The 19,295-nt window shown below is 40.7% G+C and overlaps 1 protein-coding gene across 5 annotated transcripts in view; it reads left to right on the top strand.

Annotated features, from left to right (window-relative positions):
• The window catches only part of pnpla4 (patatin-like phospholipase domain containing 4), an 85,443-nt gene that overhangs the window by 22,695 nt on the left and 43,453 nt on the right, over positions 1 to 19,295 (top strand). For 4 of the 5 annotated variants that reach the window (XM_034173590.1, XM_034173607.1, XM_034173595.1 and 1 more), the window contains 2 exons: positions 3,787 to 3,922; positions 18,988 to 19,053. In XM_034173590.1, coding sequence (XP_034029481.1) covers positions 3,787 to 3,922; positions 18,988 to 19,053 — 202 coding nt within the window. The remainder of the gene's footprint in view (positions 1 to 3,786; positions 3,923 to 18,987; positions 19,054 to 19,295) is intronic. The other variant, XM_034173601.1, reaches the window with a different exon arrangement.

Raw genomic sequence — 19,295 nt, forward strand, 5'->3', positions numbered from 1 at the left:
GGACACCCAACATCGTTTGAGCCCAGTGCTTTCAGTATCAGAGGATAACATTTTCTCATAGGCATTAACCTAAATTGTCAAAGCATAACACTGCCACTTTAAGCCTGGTTCACACGGCAAGATAATTAGGCCGATATCGGACCCGATCTTCCCTTCTGACAATCTTAAGGACGCCCCGACAATCGTGATGATGCAAAAGATAATCTTATCAGATATTCCTGTCATGTGTGGTGTGTTCAGAGCGCTCTGATCTGCTCAGAAGGACGTCAGGAGCGCTCCGATCACAAATCAGGGATATTCAACATGTTGGATTGTCTTGGCTCGATATCACAGTGTGTGTTGTGTCCTTCGACCACAAATGAGCACGCATTCTGCTGAATGTGACGTGTAGCCAATCAGAAAGCGAGGTGACGGACGCACGGAGTGGAAAATAAAATCAAAACAGCTGTTCTGCCATACCAGAAGTCTGGTGGTCACGCTGTCTCCACTCCTTTAAAGAATGCCTTTTCTTTTTCTTTTTGTAACTTTTTTCCCTCTGTTGTAAATAGTCCACAAAGTATTTGTTTGTTTACTCTGAAGTCATGTTTAATCTCAAGAGATTTTGCGTGATTTCCTGTCTGACCTGAGAATGTTCGTGTGTGAAATCTGTTTGTGTGTGGTGTTGTTGTCGTTACTGTGTGGCTGAACACCACACACTGTACGACCAAACCTATTAGATCTATGATTTTTTTTTATCACCACATGTGGGGTCTCTCAGGTTTTGGAAACCTACAGATAATTTTAAAATCCTGCCGTGTAAACCAGGCTTTAGGAAACCTGTCTCTAATTTCAAAATTACGTTTTATCCTTGGGTGTCATGATTTACCCCTGCTCTGTTCGTGATTATTATGTTTTCTGCCAGTCTGTCCTTATTGATTTCTTTTTATCTGCTTTTTGATCATCAGTTTATTTTGCTTTGTCACAGCTGCTTGTTTTCTGTTCATCACACTTCAACCACATCTTGAGTTCCGTTCTTGTTTAGTTTAGTTTTGATCCACTGTTTTTGATTGTTTCATGATTGCTTATGTCACTAGTTTGATTTATCAGCTTTACCACATTAGTCTTTGGTTGTATTATTCATGTCAGCTCTGTTCTAGTTTCAGTTTTTGATTTTCTCATTGCCCTTGCTGATTCTGCTCATGTTTAGTTTCCATGCAGCCTTTGGTTCAAGTTGTTTTTCTGTCTAGTTTTAGTATTGTTAGATTATGGTTTCTAGTCATGTCCATGCTGTCACTGCACTCCCCTGTCTGTCTCTTCTCTTCTTGGTTCTCATGTGTTCATTTGTTTCACAGTCTCCCCCTTTGATCCCTGCACTCTCTTGCCCTTCACCAGTAAATCCTCATCTCTGTTGGCCACGCCCATTTTGTTTGTCATCTCCTCATCCACCTGTCACAGCACTCTCGTCTCACATAGTTGCCTCTCATCTTTGTTAGTCCACGCCCTCCACCTGCCTGCTCACCACACCTGCTTCAAATCACATCCTAATTAAACCACTGTGTATTTAAGCCCACCTAGTTTCCTTTTCACTTGCTTGATCGTTGATGTTATTATCTCCGTTCCAGCTCTTATTTCTGTGTTCCAAGTTCCTAGCCCTAGTACCTTGTTGCCAACTGTGCCTGTTTTTCTTGACCTTGCCCTTTGTTTTAGCCCTTGTAACTTTGATTGGCATGCTCTGACCTCAGCCTGTATTTTGACGACGGCTTTGTATTACACCTGCTTGTACCTTCGCCTTGCTGACTGCCTTTTTGTGTACCAGACCCTCTGCCAGAATTTACGATAAAGCCTTTTGCATCCTACCAACTGCTTGAGAGTTTGCATTGTGCCTCCTGCCCCCTGCTGTGCCCAGCTCCCCTCAGAACCATGACTTTGGGATTGCAATTTTGCCATTCCTTATCACAACACCTAAGACATTTTGATACTGAGGAAACCAAACGATAAAGCGTTTTGGTCCATTCTTCCTCCAAACACTTCTTAAGGTGTGCAACAGTACAGGGTTGTTGTTGCACTTTTTCCCTTCTAAAGTTCTTGACACTTTCTCTAATGGTGACAGCTCAGGCCTGCAATCAGGCCAGTCAAGTTCCTTCTTCTTCAACAGCCATGCTTTAGTAATGTGTGCAAGAGGTGGTTTTGCTGTGTCTTGTTAAAAAGGGAGTGGACATCCTGAGAAAACATATCATCTTGAAGGCAGCGTATTTCGCGCTAAAATTTCAGTATACTTTTGTACATTGAGATGTACTGACAACATCGCTTTGTAATGGGATCTGGACTTCTTAAACCAAGTGGCCACAGACTGTCAAAGTCCTTTATATTCCATCCACCCCATCACACTCAGTACCACAAGAATGTGTCCTGAGCCCCTTGTCATACACCCTGCTGATTCATGACTGCTCAGCTAAGTATCCGAGTAAACTCATCGTAAAGTTTGCAGATGACACAAGACAGAAGGTGGAACAACTGGAGATCTGGTGTAGAGCAAACAATCTCTGCATTAATGTGGAAAAGATGGGGGAGATGATTGTGGATTTTCAGGAGGTTATGTGACACTCCTCCTCCCCTTCTCATTGGAGGAACAGCTATGAAGTTGGTTTGGAGCTACACTGTGGATGTATAGTATTGCAGACAACCTCACCTGGGCGAGTAGCATGGGCAGTATCATTAAGAAGGCCCAACAATGTAGGCACTTCCTGAGGATGTTGAAATGTGCTGGCCTTTGCACCCCAGTGCTCACAGCCTTCTACAGGTGTATTCCAGTGCATTACAGTGAGTTATGGTAGCTGTTCCACTGCAGACAAGAAGGAACTGCAGCGGATAGTAAGACTGCACAAAAAAAAACCCCACAGACGGCAGCCTGTCCCCCATAGCAGACATCTGTATCAGCAGGAGCATGGCCTCCAGCATGATGAGGGATCCCACCCAACCTGCAAATGGACTGCCCCTCACCCCTCAGGCAGAAAGCTTCTTCCCAGAGGCTGTGAGATTATTAAACAGTGGTGGTCCCATTACCACACACACACACACACACACACACACACACACACACACACACACACACACACACACACACACACACACACACACACACACACACACACACACACACACACACATATTTCATACTGTCTACAAAGAAATAGAAGTCAACGTAAATGTAAGAATCACACTTTTTTTTAAATACATTGTCCATACCATTGCAACTTTTTTTCAGATTTGTTCTAATTTCGAAGTCTGAGAACACTAAGATGACTGTTTCTAGCCCTGCCAAGTAGAGAATTCTTTATGATCAGCATTACGAACCATCGCTTTATGATGTTATGTCATACTTTTGATTTTACATACTTAATCTGCATGGTGGAGGGACCAAGTTAAGTGCTGTTATTAAAATGAAGATGCTTATTACTATTTGATGGACTAATCCAAAGTTGCCCAATGACGACATCAAAAATAAAGGTAAACGGGTGAAATAGAAAACTGTTTTTGTTTCATTTCTTTTCAACAGATTGATAAATAAGCAACATTCCAGTGCCATAGTTCATGTTCATGCTGTTTAATTATTGCATTCAAGCTCTGCATTGGGAATGGGGACCAAAGCACAAGTTGAGTGTGTGGTTGCATATTCATCCTTTATGCTTTGCTTTATGCATATTGTCAGCAGATATTTCTATGCTTCTGTGTAAGCAATGTGTTTGTAGTGCTCAGGGGCTTCTGAAAAGTTTGATCAATGAATGCCTATGTTTGGCTGCTCTCTAGGGAGGGGATAGACGAGATTCTGCCCGGCGATGCCCACAGTCTTGCCAGTAATCGCCTTCATGTTGCAATTACACACGCTACAAGTGGCAAGAACCACATTATATCAAAGTTTGCCTCCAGGGAGGAACTCATAAAGGTATACCAACAGCACTCTTTTCATGAATGTTTTGGCGTTTTTATGGCATTTTTCATTGTAGTTTACCTAAAGACTGTGGCATTTGCCTATTTGGGAGGCTTGAAAGTTGTACTGTCAGGAGCGTGCGAAGGGTTCCAGTTCAAAACCCAGTAATTCTGTTTTTTTTTTGTTTGTTTGTTTTTTAATGGAGAAAATGGTTTAAAATGGGGTAATTCCATGCCAGATTACCTAAGGGTCACTCAAAAAAAAAATTTCTCATGCACGTTGCGCGCTCGCATTAAAGAGCTTTAAAACTGCTCTTTTCTAACTTTGATATTCTTAAATTGTGTGCACGTCCTTCAATGCATGATGTATTAGTCCAGCAGCTTAACTCCAATATGTATAAGAATCGTTCAGTTTGTGATAAAAGCATGAAATTTGGTACACATATAGCCAAAGGCATATCGAAAAGATTTGGAAATGGAGGCATCATGAATTTTCAACATGGCGCCCATGGCAGCTATTTTTCAAAATGGCCACCAGAAACAACAGTTTTCTTATGAGTGATGGATATAATGTGACATTGTACACAGAATTCGATTAATTAATTACCATAAGTGCTTGCTAATGTGTTTTTTTGGATTAGACATTTTCATTAAAAATTCTAAATGGTCGCCATTGTTTCTAGACTGGTTAGATACGGATAAACTCTGTGTCGAATTATACATTTTTCGTGATGCATAATTTGAATTAGCAAATGTAGAATTTCTGAGAAGCATTGTTCTATCTCACAAGACATATATTAAGTGAGGCCAAATCTAGGGTCTATCACAAGGAAGACTATTCACACTCGCCTTCACAGAAGCAGAGGGCAGTGCATTGTAACTAAGCTTTTATGCACTTGCAATGCCCAACACAACCCTTCTTACATTTGCAAGAGACAAGTTCATAACTGGACTGGCCTGCATCTGGTAGGCATGTCCAGAAGGGTTCATAGTCTCCCTCAGATGTCTTTGACCAACCCCATTTGCACGGTGAAGGTAGTTCTGGTGTTGACACCAGCACTTGACCCCACACGTGACCTCCTTGGTATACTGCTCTCTTGACATGCTCTTCCAGGGCATCCTTGGTCGGAGGGATTGATTCTGCATTGTGCGTCTTGGCGAATAACTTCCTTCTTGCCGTATCTATTTCTGTGCAAGTGCTGGTTCAGTCATAGAGTGGGACCATTAAATGGTTTTGCCTCACCAAACATGTGACAGCGAACTATCTGTGCAGCACGTGCAATGTGCATAGCATCTTCATTGTTATCCTGCTCACAGGCTTTGACAAGAGCAGTGCCGATGTCATCTTCAAAGGCCATCAGGACATCTCTTCCCTTCAGCAAGAAGTTTCTCTTTCAGCCATGTAGTTAATTCTGCTCTCAACCTCAACTCCTAACTGTTCCATTCGTGACTTGTAGAGCTGGCAAAGTTCCGCTAGTTTGAATACCCATGCTGACCCATCATGTCTGGTCTCCTCGATGTAAAGCACCAACTCAGCAAAAACAACACCAGAGGTTGATGCTGCATGTCCCTTGCTATTACCTTCAAGACCTTCCAGGTTAACCTTTCTGGCACGATTATAGAGACCTGCTAGGCATCTGGAGTGATACTTAGCTTCAATTGCCACCATGTCCCCAGCACTAAGTCGTCCAAGTAATTCTGTGTCTTAAAGCAGGGTTGCAGCAGCACACACCCGATTGTCTACTTGAAATGTTGCAGCCTCGTGAAGGCCTTCATTGCCAGCAGGCTGTCTGCAGAAGAAACAGATGTCCTGTCTCATTTCAGGAGTCCGACTTGGTTGGGATCTTCTGAGTTTGGATTCTGACTGTTGATCACGACTTTCACTGCATGCTCGCTTTTTTGCCCTTTTCAACATTGTTTCATTGTACTTCAGCCTGCATGTATGATGATATTGAGCTTTGTTCACAACCATGGCTGCTTCAATACCATGACCCTCATCCAGTCTTCCAATAGGAAATGTTGAAGGGAGCTGGCCAAGTTCATTGAACTCGATTAAATGCTCTGCAAGTGAAGTATATCCACTCCCCTTGTCTTCTCGCTTAGACTGCAAAGGACATCTTAATGCCTCTGTTGTGTGCTCTTGGCAAATAATACAGAGCTTCCAGTCAGTCTTGGCTGCGCAAGAAGTTGATGGTCCTTGACCATCAAAATTCACAAGTTGTAATTTCTTTGACATTTTCTCAAAAAAAAACAAAATAGGTTTGCAGTAAAGGCCGAGGGTTTATCCTTTTACCACCGTTTACTACCAGGGACAACAGTAACACATTTGTGTATGGGATACAACTAGGTTCGGACAAGAAAATTGCCCTACACCTAGCCCGATCGTTCATCCAATGCCATTTCATTCCTGTGCGATCTGTACACCATCCGGGTAACAATATGAAAGTCATATAAAGCCCCATTACCCTTGGCTCGGCTCTCCTGCGCTGGCACATCCTGTCCATTCAGATGCGGCTATCTAACTACATCTAAATTAATAAACTATTAAGTACATGTGGGGCTAACATTAGATAGCATTTAGGAAACTAAACTACACTACCACTAAACTATCAACACAACCAGCACATTACAGAAAATCTGGCATTATTAAGACTAGAGGAGTGTATTTAGCTGGCACTGAACCCCATGCTGAGTTTCACAGCAGTGGTGTCGCCAGTGTGCCCTGGCTGTGCTTTGACATCCATTCTATTACATTTCCATTCATTGAATGGTTCAGTTCTTGCAGATATGGGGATTTTTACTTTATTGTTCAACATTTTAATTCCAATAAAATGTATAATAGCTCTATTTACATGCAATTATACATTTTATTGTGGGCCATATGGCTGCCATTTTGAGAGAAACAGTGGTCATGTTCAGTTGTGAGGTAGAAGGATGCTTCTGGCCAATTTTAAGTTCAGCATTTGAATTCTGCATCCTAAACGATGACTGATTTGACACCGAGATCATACATATCAGACCGTCATACAAGTGACGGCTGCCATCTTGGGAAATGGCGACCATCTTGAATATGAAATGACAACTTTTCAGTTATCCTATAGACATTTACCAAGTACAATATATGGTAAATATGTCTAAAATATCATATTATGTCCGTCACTCATAAGAAAACAGGCGTTGCTGGTGGCCATTTTGAAAAATGGCTGCCATGGGCGCCATGTTGAAAATTCATAATGCCTCCATATCCAAATCTTTTCGGTATGCCTTTGGTTATATGTGTACCAAATTTCATGCTTTTATCACAAACTGAACGATTGTTTTGGTTATCTGCTGCACTATATGATGTTAGACACATAACAGAATTTATGGCAAACATTTAATGCACTTTATTTTTGGAGTAAACCAGTCCTCCTTCTCACATCTCCAGTTGGTCCAAAACACGGCTGCTGACCTTCTAACTGGAATACGTAAGAGAGAGCACATCACATCCATTCTGGCCTCTCTCCATTGACTGCCTATGCACTTTAGTGTTTATTTTAAGATTTATTTGCCTTTAAAGCTTTTAATGGTCTCGCCCTGTCTTACATCTCTGAGCTACTCCACCCTTACGCCCCTGCTCAGTGCCTCAGGTCAGCTGATCACCTACTCCTGGAGGTGCTGAGGTCAAAGCAGAAGCTCAGATGGGACCGAGCCTTCTCTGTCACTGCCCCCACTCTTTGGAATGAGTTTTTGATCCACATCAGAGAAGCCCCCTTACTCTATGGCTTTTAACCCAGCATGAGACTCTTTTTAATTCTTAATTGTATTTACTTGTTGGTTACTCTTCTCATTTTTCTGTTTTTTAACGTGTTCTGATATTTTATTGTCTTATAGATTTTATGAAACAATCAGGGGTGTCGGACTGGGGGGTAAAGGGTACTATGTACCCAGGGCCCAGAGCATGGGGGGGGCCCCACTAAAAACTGGCATTAAATACATTTTTGTGTTGCATGTTATTAATGTCCATACAATTGATGTTGTAAAAGAATATAATTAGAATGAATGTATAAATGCTGCGAAACATAATTCTGCTCTAACAATAATATTGAAAGATTTCTGAGGGCCCTTCCCACCCCTGCACAGTTGTACAATGGTTTAGCCCAGACACACAGGTGGCACGCTGCCACACAGACACATCCCAAACGGGATCTGACAGCATGAGGAGAAGTGTTTAGTAGAGCTGAAACAACTAATCGATTTAATTGATTAAAATCGATTAATAAAATAGATGTCAGTGAATTTAGTCATCGATTAGTTGCTAAATAACTTTGTTTTAGCGCAAATGTTTCATTTCTTCCATGTAATCAACCATTTCTGCAGCGTGGTTTTGCTTTGAACCTTGAACCAATGAAGCAGTGCTTCGATCTGCTGCTTCATTGGTTCTTTGTTTTATTTCGCTTTATCTTAATTTTTCCCAGCTAAAACCCTTGAAATGGATGCCTGCAACACGTTTCAAAAAAGTTGGGATGGGGCAACAAAAGACTGGGAAAGTTGATGAATGCTCAAACAACACGTAATTGGAAACATGTGAGTGTCATGATTGGGTATAAAAGGAGCATCCCCAAAAGGCTCAGCCATTCACAAGCAAAGATGGGGCAAGGATCACCACTTTGTGAACAACTGAGTGAAAAAATAGTCCCAACAATTTAAGAACAATGTTTCTCAACGTTTGAGAAACATTTAGGGATTTAGGGATTCCATCATCTACAGTCCATAATATAATCACAAGATTCAGAGAATCTGAAGAACTTTCTACATGTAAGCAGCAAGGCCGAAAACCAACATTTAATGCCCCTTCACCTTTGATCTTTCAGTTGGCACTGCATTAAAAACCAATATCACTGTGTAAAGGATCTTACGCGTGGGCTCAGGAACACTTCAGAAAACCATTGGACAGACGCAAAGTGGAAAAGTGTGCTGTGGTCTGCTAAGTCCAAATTTCAAATTGTTTTTGGAACTCATGGACGTCATGTCCTCTGGACAAAAGAGGAAAAAGACCATCCAGATTGTTACCAGCGCAAAGTTCAAAAGCCAGCATCTGTGATGGTATGCGGGTGCGTTTGTGCCCATGGCATGGGCAACTTACACATCTGTGATAGCACCATCAATGCTGAAAGGTACATCCAGGTTTTGAAGCAACACATGCTGCCATCCAAGCAACGTCTTTTTCAGGGACGTCCCTGCTTATTTCAGCAAGACAATGCCAGGCCACATTCTGTACGTGTTACAACAGTGTGGCTTTGTAGTAAAAGAGTGCGGGTACTAGACTGGCCTACTTGCAGTCCAGACCTGTCACCCATTGAAAATGTGTGGTGCATTATGAAACGCAAAATACGACAACGGAGACCCCGGACTGTTGAACAAGTGAAGTTGTACATCAAGCAGGAATGGGAAAGAATTCCACCTACAAAGCTTCAACAATTAGTGTCCTCAGTTCCCAAATGCTTATTGAGTGTTGTTAGAAGGAAAGGTGATGTAACACAGTGGTAAACATACCACTGTCCCAACTTTTTTGAAACGTGTTGCAGGCATCCATTTCAAAATGAGCAAATATTTGCACAAAAACAATAAACATAATCAGTTTGAATATTAGATATCTTGTCTTTGTGGTGTATTCAATTGAATATAGATTGAAGAGGATTTGAAAGTCATTGTATTCTGTTTTTATTTACATTTTACACAACACCCCATCTTCATTGGAATTGGTGTTGTAACTCTGGCTGAATATTTGAGCACTCTTCTTGGCAGAATTGGCGTTCATTTAAATTGGTTGGCTTACTGGCATGAGTCTGGCTTTTAAATGTAGTCCACAAATTTTCAATTGGGTTGAGGTCGGGGCTTTGGGAAAGCCATTCCAGAAGCTTAATGTTAGTCTGCTTTTATCCAACCCACAACCATTTTTGATGTGTTTGGGATCATTGCCCTTTTGGAACATGCAGTTGTGGCCAAGTGTCAACCGTCTTAACTGTTGGTTTGAGGTGATGTTGAAGAATTTGGAGATTGTCCTCTTTCATTTATTATCCCATTTTTGTACAGTGCATCAGTACCACTGGCAGCTCCAGAGCATGATGCTACCAGCACTATGCTTGACAGTTGATAGTGTTCTTAGATTTAAAAGCATCACCATTACTCCTCCAAGTATAGTCATCGTGGCCACATAGCTCAATCTTTGTCTCGCCTGTCCATAAAACATTTCTTCTGAAGGCATTTGGCTTGTCCATGTGGCCAGCTGCAAATTTCAATTGAGCTTGAAGATGTCGATTGTGGAACTTGAGCTTCTTTCCTGGTCAGCACCCTCTCAGTCCATGACAATATACAGTGCATCCTAAAACTATTCAAATTGCTTCACTTTTTCCACATTTTGTTATATTACATCCTTTTTCCAAAAGGAGGTAAATTAATTTTTTTCCCCTCAAAATTCTACTCACAACACCCCAGAATGACAGCATAAAAAGTATTTTTGAAACTTTTGCAAATTTATTAAAAAATAAATAAACAAATTGTGTGTGCATAGGTCATCGGTTAAAGTTCTCCGTCACCACGACGGATTTCCGTCATTTGGAAAATTTAACCATACATACGCATGCGCACATGGTGTCATGTGTGTTTTGGGGCCGAAATCTGATACTCTCACTGTCAAAGCAACATCCCATTCTGCGCTAATCAAAGCAGCAGCATTGTCAGTGTGGACTGTGGAGGAAGGGACTGTGTGAATTTTCCTTCCTCTCTGCTCTGTTTACTGCTTGCCAAGAACCACGGTCCTTCTCCTCCCTGTCTTCATGAGAACATTGCCAGACACTCCCCAAGCTGTGCTCACTGCTTCGATGGTTTGTTGTATTATTTCGCTTTATCTTAATTTTCCCCCGCTTAAACCCCAAAGAGCATATGTCTGTGAGTAATATTTACCCTTTTTATATTAAACCGACCTGTTATGGTCTTCTAAAACAGTTGATAGATGTATTTTATAACTTAAAAACGGGGCCGATGCTAACGTGTTAGTGTGTCTATGGCGTTTTCAGTGTTAAAGTTAGCATTAAGCTGTTTGCATCTCAGCACCGTTTGTGTGCTTTTGTTTTCTGTATAATAAATAATTAATGGCTTAGCGTTTGTTGTTGTAAGTCAAATGTATTACGAATTGTAATATTTTTTATTTGTATAATAATAATAATAATAATAATAGGAACAACAACAAAAGTAATAATAACTAATATGTAAAAGAGAAAAATAACATCTTAGGAAGATGTGATTCTCACATTGAAACGTTAGTCCCAATGTACATTTTTGCTTTCAGCACCTTATTAAATTTTCTGGCACTTATTTCTGTGTTGCACCAGTTATTTTTCTCTTTTACAAATTAGTCCTATCTGGTTGCACCAGATTTGTTTGTGCTATACAGAAGCGCGGTGAACTCTTTGTTTTTGCTTAATAATAACTAATATTGCTACAATACAATTTCAGAGAAACAGACAAAAAGAACCTGATAAAACAAAACACAACAGAAAAGGTAAAACCAACTAACAATGAACATGAATAAATAAAAGATAAAGATAAACTTTATTGATCTCACAGAGAAGAAATTCACATGTTATTCACATGTTAAATAAATATAGAAATAAATAAATGTTTCCTGTGAACACATAGTGACTCCACTTCATCCCTGTTTTATTTAAGTTTAATGACAATTTGTTTCGGTCAAACCACATCTAAGCTGTGTTTTTACACAAGAAAAAAAATAAAAATAATAACATTTGTGTCTTTTTTCATGAAAATAACTTATTAAAGATCACATATTACACTTTAGTCAGGCCTTTAAAATACTTTTGTAGACTCTTGCTGTAATATGTTGTCAGTGGTTGAGATAGTTGCTGTAGGCATCTAAAAATGCTCATAATCGAGTGAAATCTGATGGAAATCTCTGTGGTGTGTCAGTGATATATGTAAGTGCAAAATAAAACAAAACACTACTCCAGGTATGTTTTTGATGAGAATATAACATCATAACTTTATTAGAAGCTCAAATGTTGATGTTGCGTGATAAAGGCCTTTTAATAATAACTCACTTCTAGAAATAATGGCAAAACTCATGTAAGTTAAAAAAAAACAAACAACAAAAAATGATTAATCGATTACTAAAATAATCGTTAGTTGCAGCCCTAGTTTGTTTTACGAGTGAGAGCATTTTACCAATTAAATGTGAATACGCCAGTTTTGAGTTTCTCAGTGCACATGCATTTTCAAAACTGGTGACAGTGTTACTTTGTGCACAGCAGAACAACGTTGTCAGTTGCTTTAGGCCCTAATTTTGTATTTTGTTGACTGTACAGCCAGCAACACAGCACCCATTTGGCGCATTCACCGGATTAGAACAAATCAAAATACTACAGAAGACAAAGAATTTTTACTTGACAGTTTGGAGTGAGTTTTCTTTGTTTCAGAGGACTTCATACCCATTAAAATTCACAAGAATATACAAAATTTGACTTGCTTTTTTAAAAAGTTTCTGTGGGAGATCCCCCAAACCCCCATAGTTTGAAGTGAGTTTTCTTTGTTTCAGAGGGCTTCATACCCATTAAAATTCACCAGAATATACAAAATTTGACTTTCTCTTTTAAAAAAAATTCTGGGGGAGCACCCCCAGACTCCCCAGAATCAATACTGAGTTTTCTTTGTTTCAGAGGGCTTCATACCTGTTAAAATTGACCAGAATACACAAAATTTGACTTGGTCTTTAAAAAAAAATGTTCTGGGGGTGGGGGCACTCCCAGACCCCCCAGAATCAAGACTACACCCCACCCAACCCACCACCCTTTTATGTACCTTTATGTTCAAAGTTTTGCATTCTTTTTATGCTTTGTCTGTCTCTTCTTAGAGGCTATTTAGAATAGATTTGTATACTGTATAATGTGTTTATTGTATTTTTTGAGGAAAAAAGAGTGTGTGCCCCCACTACGCCACATTTTAGGGAATTGCTGGCATTGATTTTTGCCAAGAAAAAATTTCAATCAGATGAAAATTTGTTGCTTTAACCCATGGCATAGGTATTCACACCCTTTTCTCAATACTTTTTTGATGCACCTTTGGCAGGAATTACAGTTTCAAGTCTTCTTGAATATGATGCCACAAGCTTGGCGCACCTATCTTTGGGCATTTTTGCCTGTTCTTTGCAGCACCTCTCAGGCTGAATTAGATTGGATGGGGAGCGTCGGCGCACAGCCATTTTTAGATCTCTCCAGAGATGTTTCTTAAAAAGACCTGAAAGTTCAGCTACAATTTGCCAGAAGGTACATCTGAGATGCAATCCAAGATTTGATGTTTTGGTGAAAGAAAATCCTCCTCTGTGCCACTTCATCATGAAGCTCTATAACTGGGGATACAAAATGCCAAACATGCACTATGCACAATTCCTCCAATTACAGCCAGTGAAGCCTGTAACTTCTTCTGGGTCGTCTGAGTGTCTTTCCTCACTCAGTTTTTCAGAACTATCTACTCTATACAGATTTACCATAGAGTGCCATACTGTTTGTATTTCTTCATAACCGATGTAAATAAAGTCCAAGACATATTCAGTGACTTGGTAATGTTCATGTATTCATCCCCTGACTTTTCTGAAGAAAACTGGCAATAGTAAAGGATTATTAACCGAGCGCAAGGTCTGTACAGGAAAATATTATCAGACCTCTGATATTCCCGAACAGACTTAGCAAGCGAGGTTAATAATTTATTTATTATAAGGCTGTTCAGAGCTGTGTCTTCATCTTGTTGGTCTTCATTTTACATGTCCACATCAAGCTTGTTTGCTGTTAATTCCTCCCAATCAAACTCATCAGTACAGTTCACTCTGAGAATGGTCCTCTTCATCACTCATAATTTCTTTGTTCGCTTTTTGTTTTGTTTTATTTTGCGCCATGAAAATTGTAAACAAAGTCGCAAATCTGATACGCAACCCGGGCTGATTGTCATGGTAACGGTCTGATATGGGAAAATATTAGACTGGAAATCAGCCTATAAGAGTGCTTGTACTGTCATAGCCATTTGGGGTCAACTGTTCAAAGTAATGGAGAGTGTGGTAGAGAGGTGAAGAAGAGAGTGCAGGCAGGGTGGAGTGGGTGGAGAAAGGTGGCAGGAGTGATTTGTGACCGAAGAATATCAGCAAGAGTGAAGGGGAAAGTCTACAAGACAGTAGTGAGACCAGCTATGTTGTATGGTTTAGAGACAAAACGACAGGAGGCGGAGCTGGAGGTGGCAGAGCTGAAGATGTTGAGATTCTCTTTGGGAGTGACAAGAATGGACAAGATTAGGAATGAACATATCAGAGGGACAGCTCAGGTGGGACGGTTTGGAGACAAAGTCAGAGAGGCGAGATTGAGATGGTTTGGACATGTGCTGAGGAGGGACCCAGGGTATATAGGGAGAAGGATGCTGAGGATGGAGCCACCAGGCAGGAGGAGAAGAGAGAGGCCAAAGAGGAGGTTTATGGATGTGCTGAGGGAGGACATGCAGGTGGTTGGTGTGACAGAGGAAGATACAGAGGACAGGGTGAGATGGAAACGATTGATCTGCTGTGGCGACCCCTAACGGGAACAGCCGAAAGACGAAGAAGGTTATTTACAGGTATTATACCAAAGCGTTCCATTACTTATGCAACCCATCATTTTGGCTTTTATATTTTTAATTAATTTATATCAAGTTGTAGAGATTTGATTTTAGTTTGAGTTTAAGGAGGACAATTTTAGAAATGTTTATTTTTACATTTTATTCTTTTAAAAAAGATTGATAGTTTCTTGTGAGTCTGTATGTAAATGTGGAATTTAAGAATACGAGAATAAGAAAGAAGATAAGACTTTATTGATCTCACAGTGGAGAAATTCACATTACGTCAGCTCTTAAAAACACACAAGATGGGTGCGAGTAGAGGAAAGTGTGCATCAAATAGCGTGTGTAAGGATAAGCAATAATAATAATACTTGTAACAATACAATAAAATAAGAAAATGAGGTAGAAATATATATATATAATAATAATAATAAAACGACCTGCGGTATCGTTCCTTCTTGCACTGAGGGTGCCTCAGTCTGTCATTGAAGAAGCTGCTCAGCTCCACTACAGTCCAGTGCAGAGGGTGAGAGGAGTTGTCCATGATGTATTTGAACTTAGCTGACACCCTCCTCTCAGCCACCTCCTCCAGAGAGTCCAGAGGACAGCCCAGGACAGAGGTGGACTTCCTGACCAGCTTGTTCAGTCTCTTTGTCTCCTGCTCTGTGCTGCCCGGGGCCCAACAGACAACAGCATAGAGGAGAGCAGAGGCTACAACAGAGTCATAGAAGGTCTTAAGCAGAGGACTGCTCACTCCAAAGGAGCTCAGTCTCCTCAGGAGGTGGAGGCGACTCTGTCCTTTCTTGTACAGGGCGTCAGTGTTGTGAGTCCAGTCCAGTTTGTTGTTGAGGTGAACACCCAGGTATTTGAAACTGTCCACAGTCTCTATATCCTCCCCCTGGATGTTCACTGGTGGGTGTGGTGGTGGTTTCCTCCTGAAGTCGATCACCATCTCCTTCGTCTTACTGGTGTTGAGACACAAGTGGTTGTGCTCACACCAGTCCATGAAGTCTGTGATGACCGACCGGTACTCCAGCTCGTTCCCCTCAGACACACGACCCACAATGGCGGAGTCATCAGAGAACTTCTGGAGATGGCAGCTGTCCGTGTTGTAGGTGAAGTCCGAGGTGTAAAGGGTGAAGAAGAAAGGTGAGAGGATGGTGCCCTGGGAGGCCCCGGTGCTGCACCTTACCACGTCAGACTGACAACCGCGTAGCCGCACATACTGCAGGCGGTCAGTGAGGTAGTCGATGGTCCAATCGGCAGAGAGAGGCGGCAAAGAACTTTATTAAACCTGAAGGAAATTGTTTTGCCATTGCTGAAACAGTAAACAAGAATCATTGCTTTTTTTTCCTTTTCTTTTTTTTTTTTTACAGTGAGAGCAATGAGTACCACATGCTTATGGAAATGACTGAAAGACACTTGCACAAGAGGGCTCTGGCACTGTATGCTTCCTTAACATTAACACACAGTAGGTCAGTTGTCTTATTATCTCTTGTTTTACGATCCACAAAGTGCTTGAGAGTGGGAAGGGATGTTGAAAGGGTAACATGGTTAAAATCCCCAGAGATGGCAATAAACACAGTGGGATGCAGCGTATGCAGCCTTGCCATCGTGGAGGTGATAACATCAATGGCCCACGACATGTCTGCCACCAGTAAATGAGGACGATGGTATGTGAAAACTCCCTCAACAAATAATAAGAATGGAGACTCACTGCCAGCAGCCCAATGTCTGGATTGCATACACACTCCTTCACCGTAACATGTTCCTGATTGCACCACTTGTTGTTCACGTAAACAGCATCCCCTTGCCTTTCTCTTTCCCACTGTCGGCACAGCTTCGGTTCACTTGCAACAATTGAAAGCCGGGTAAACTCACTACAGAGTCTACACTCCATGTCTCTGTGAAGCACAAGACTGAGCCCTCACGAAACACACTTTTCGCTCCTCAAAAGGGAGATTAATTCATCCATTTTGTTTGCCAGCAATCTTATATTTCCCATCACAATAGAGAGAAGATACGCCCAACATCTCCTCGTCATTTGTCTCCATCTCAACCTGGCTCTACAGTCCCGGTATTTCCTCCATAGTTCGTTAGGGATATCATGTCTTTCCCTGTTCGGGCTGCCACCTCAGAGTTCAATCAGCTGGTCCCTCGTGTAGACAAAGGAGCCACCATGCCAGTCCTACAGGACTGGGACTCCGCTCAGGGAAAACATTTCCAACACCAGGAAAATGGTAAGTAACGAGTAAAGCAACATGTAACCACTGTCCAATAAATTATTAAAGCTATTCACTAAGAAGTAGAGGAAGAATAAATAAATAAATAGTCAAATATGGTAAAAAGACATTGTCTGAGTGGTGCCAAACACATCATTTTTATGCTGGCAAAGCGAAACTATCAGTTGTAATCAATTATGGCCTCTAACAAGGATTTCATAGGCCTTAGCCTTGTCATATTAGGCAATGTAGAACCTTCAGCACCACTTATTGTAAGATTTTGAACCTATATTTGAACCTGTATGTGTAATTATGATCCTGTTAATTAGAGAAGATCCAAAATAAAACTTGTCCACCCAATTCTTGTTTTTTGAAGTAATTGATGATGTATGCTGTACAGTCATTGCACCCTGGCAACAGAACAATTTAAAGATTAAAAATCAAAGATATTCATGCCCATGATGAATGTGTGTATGTAAACCTATGACCAAAACTGTAAATGCCAGTGTCAGGTGCTGCAAAGTAAAACTATTCAGTATGTGAATGTGAACAGAAATCCGGCTGGATGTTGATGACACAATGCATTCTGGTTCGATTTGGCCTATATGCTATCAGGTGTTACATAACGGCTGAGTGGATCCTTGTCATTTGATTGGTGCTTTTTATGTCACATGACATGGATTATTAGTCCCATTTGTGTTGCATTGCATTTAGAGTGCAATTTGGTTCCATTTAGAGTGCAAATTTGGTTCCATACGTTTGGTACCGTTGCACTCTATAGACACACACACCTACACACATACGCAGGCACACACAAAACAAATCCACTGCGCTGTCTGGAGGCTGTTAGCAGGAAGTTAGGATGAAAAGCTGGACTATTTTCTGATGAGGGTTTTTTCCTGCACTGAGGATGTACACAGTCTTTTTTTTTTTTCTTTCAGCTACTACAAGCGCCGACCCGGTTGTGTGAGCGCATGCACGCACACGTGCGGGACAACGACACAAACGAGTCGATGATTTGATTGCGCTAACTGACTGTGCTACTTCTTGTAACACATACACACCCACAAAATCCACTCCACTGTAAGCCGTCTGGATGCATGAAGAGCTGTTCAGATGAAAAGGTGATGTGATTTTTGGCTGGACTGAGGAACTACACAAAGTCTTTTTTTATGGAAGTTCGAAGTCAGTGCACTGCATCACCAGACTACACGTCACAATTTGGACTTTAGCAGCAGTGGAACACCAAAATGCAAGTGCCTTTTCTGTTGTTGATAAATTAATAAAATATCAAATGACAAGGATCTATTTTAGCCATTATATAAAACAAATAATGAATGTTTTTACATTCTTTCAATGGAACAAATATTTAATTAGGTGAAAGCTGGAACATACGTGTTCTAGCTTTCACCTCATGAAACATCGTACCACTGAACTCATAAACGTTCATTTTTTGTATATTATGGAGTATGTTACTATGGTGGATATTGCATGAACATGAATGTACATAAATGTATATGTGTGGCAAAGCTAATACTCTATATCCACAGTACGGTAGGTGTTGACAGGTGTGCAATATTGGGAGTTACAGTATGAGTGATTGTGAGTTCCATCTGTGCCACATCACCCCAAAACTGCAACCATGGTGGGAAATGTAGTTTTTCTTTCTTTTTAACTTTTAATAAATTAGAAAAAAAAAAACAAAACTTTTTTTTCACATTGTCATTATGTGGTATTGTGTGTAGAAATTTGAGGGAAAAAAATTAATTTCATCCATTTTGGAATAAGGCTGTAACATAAAATGTGGAAAAAGTGAAGCACTGTCAGTACTTTTGGATGCACTGTAGATTTCATAATGTGTATTGTATTTATATTTAAAGATATGCAAGTTAGGTGAATTGGAAACATAATTGTCCAGGTCTTCCTTGCAAAAGAGGTCTTGATCTCAAGGGGACTAACCCAGTTAAATAAAGATTAAATTAAAAATGGGATAGATGATGGTAACCCCCTTGTTGTTCCCAGTGTGTAGTGAACACCTTGCATGGCAGCACCCTGAAATGGGTGAATGTGAGGCATAATTGTAAAGATCTTTGAGTTTCTGATGCTAATGGAAAAGCGCTATATAAAAGCAATCCATTTATAAATTGAAATGAACACCAAAGTATTTACTGTTGAAGGTTTCTGCCTCTATAAAGTGCACAGTTTAAAAATACATGTATTTCTCAAGGCTCTCCTGGCAAGCTGCTTTATACCCATCTATGCTGGTTTCCAGGCAGTGGAGTTCCAAGGACAGGTAACATCATTCTCCATTCTGAACAGAACAAATTCATACAAAATGTTTTCTATCAGATTTCAGATTCTTTGTTGGAAAGACCAGAAACAACTAACAAAACAAATGGTTACATAACTGTGCATGTGTGTGTGTGTGTGTGTGTGTGTGTGTGTGCGTGTGCGTGTGTGTGCATGCAACACACTCAAAGCTGTATTCCGTAGACAGACAGAACTGGTCCTGACTAATTTGGTGCCTGATGCAAG

Source organism: Thalassophryne amazonica, chromosome 1 (assembly GCF_902500255.1).
Source record: "Thalassophryne amazonica chromosome 1, fThaAma1.1, whole genome shotgun sequence".
Lineage (NCBI taxonomy): Eukaryota > Metazoa > Chordata > Actinopteri > Batrachoidiformes > Batrachoididae > Thalassophryne > Thalassophryne amazonica.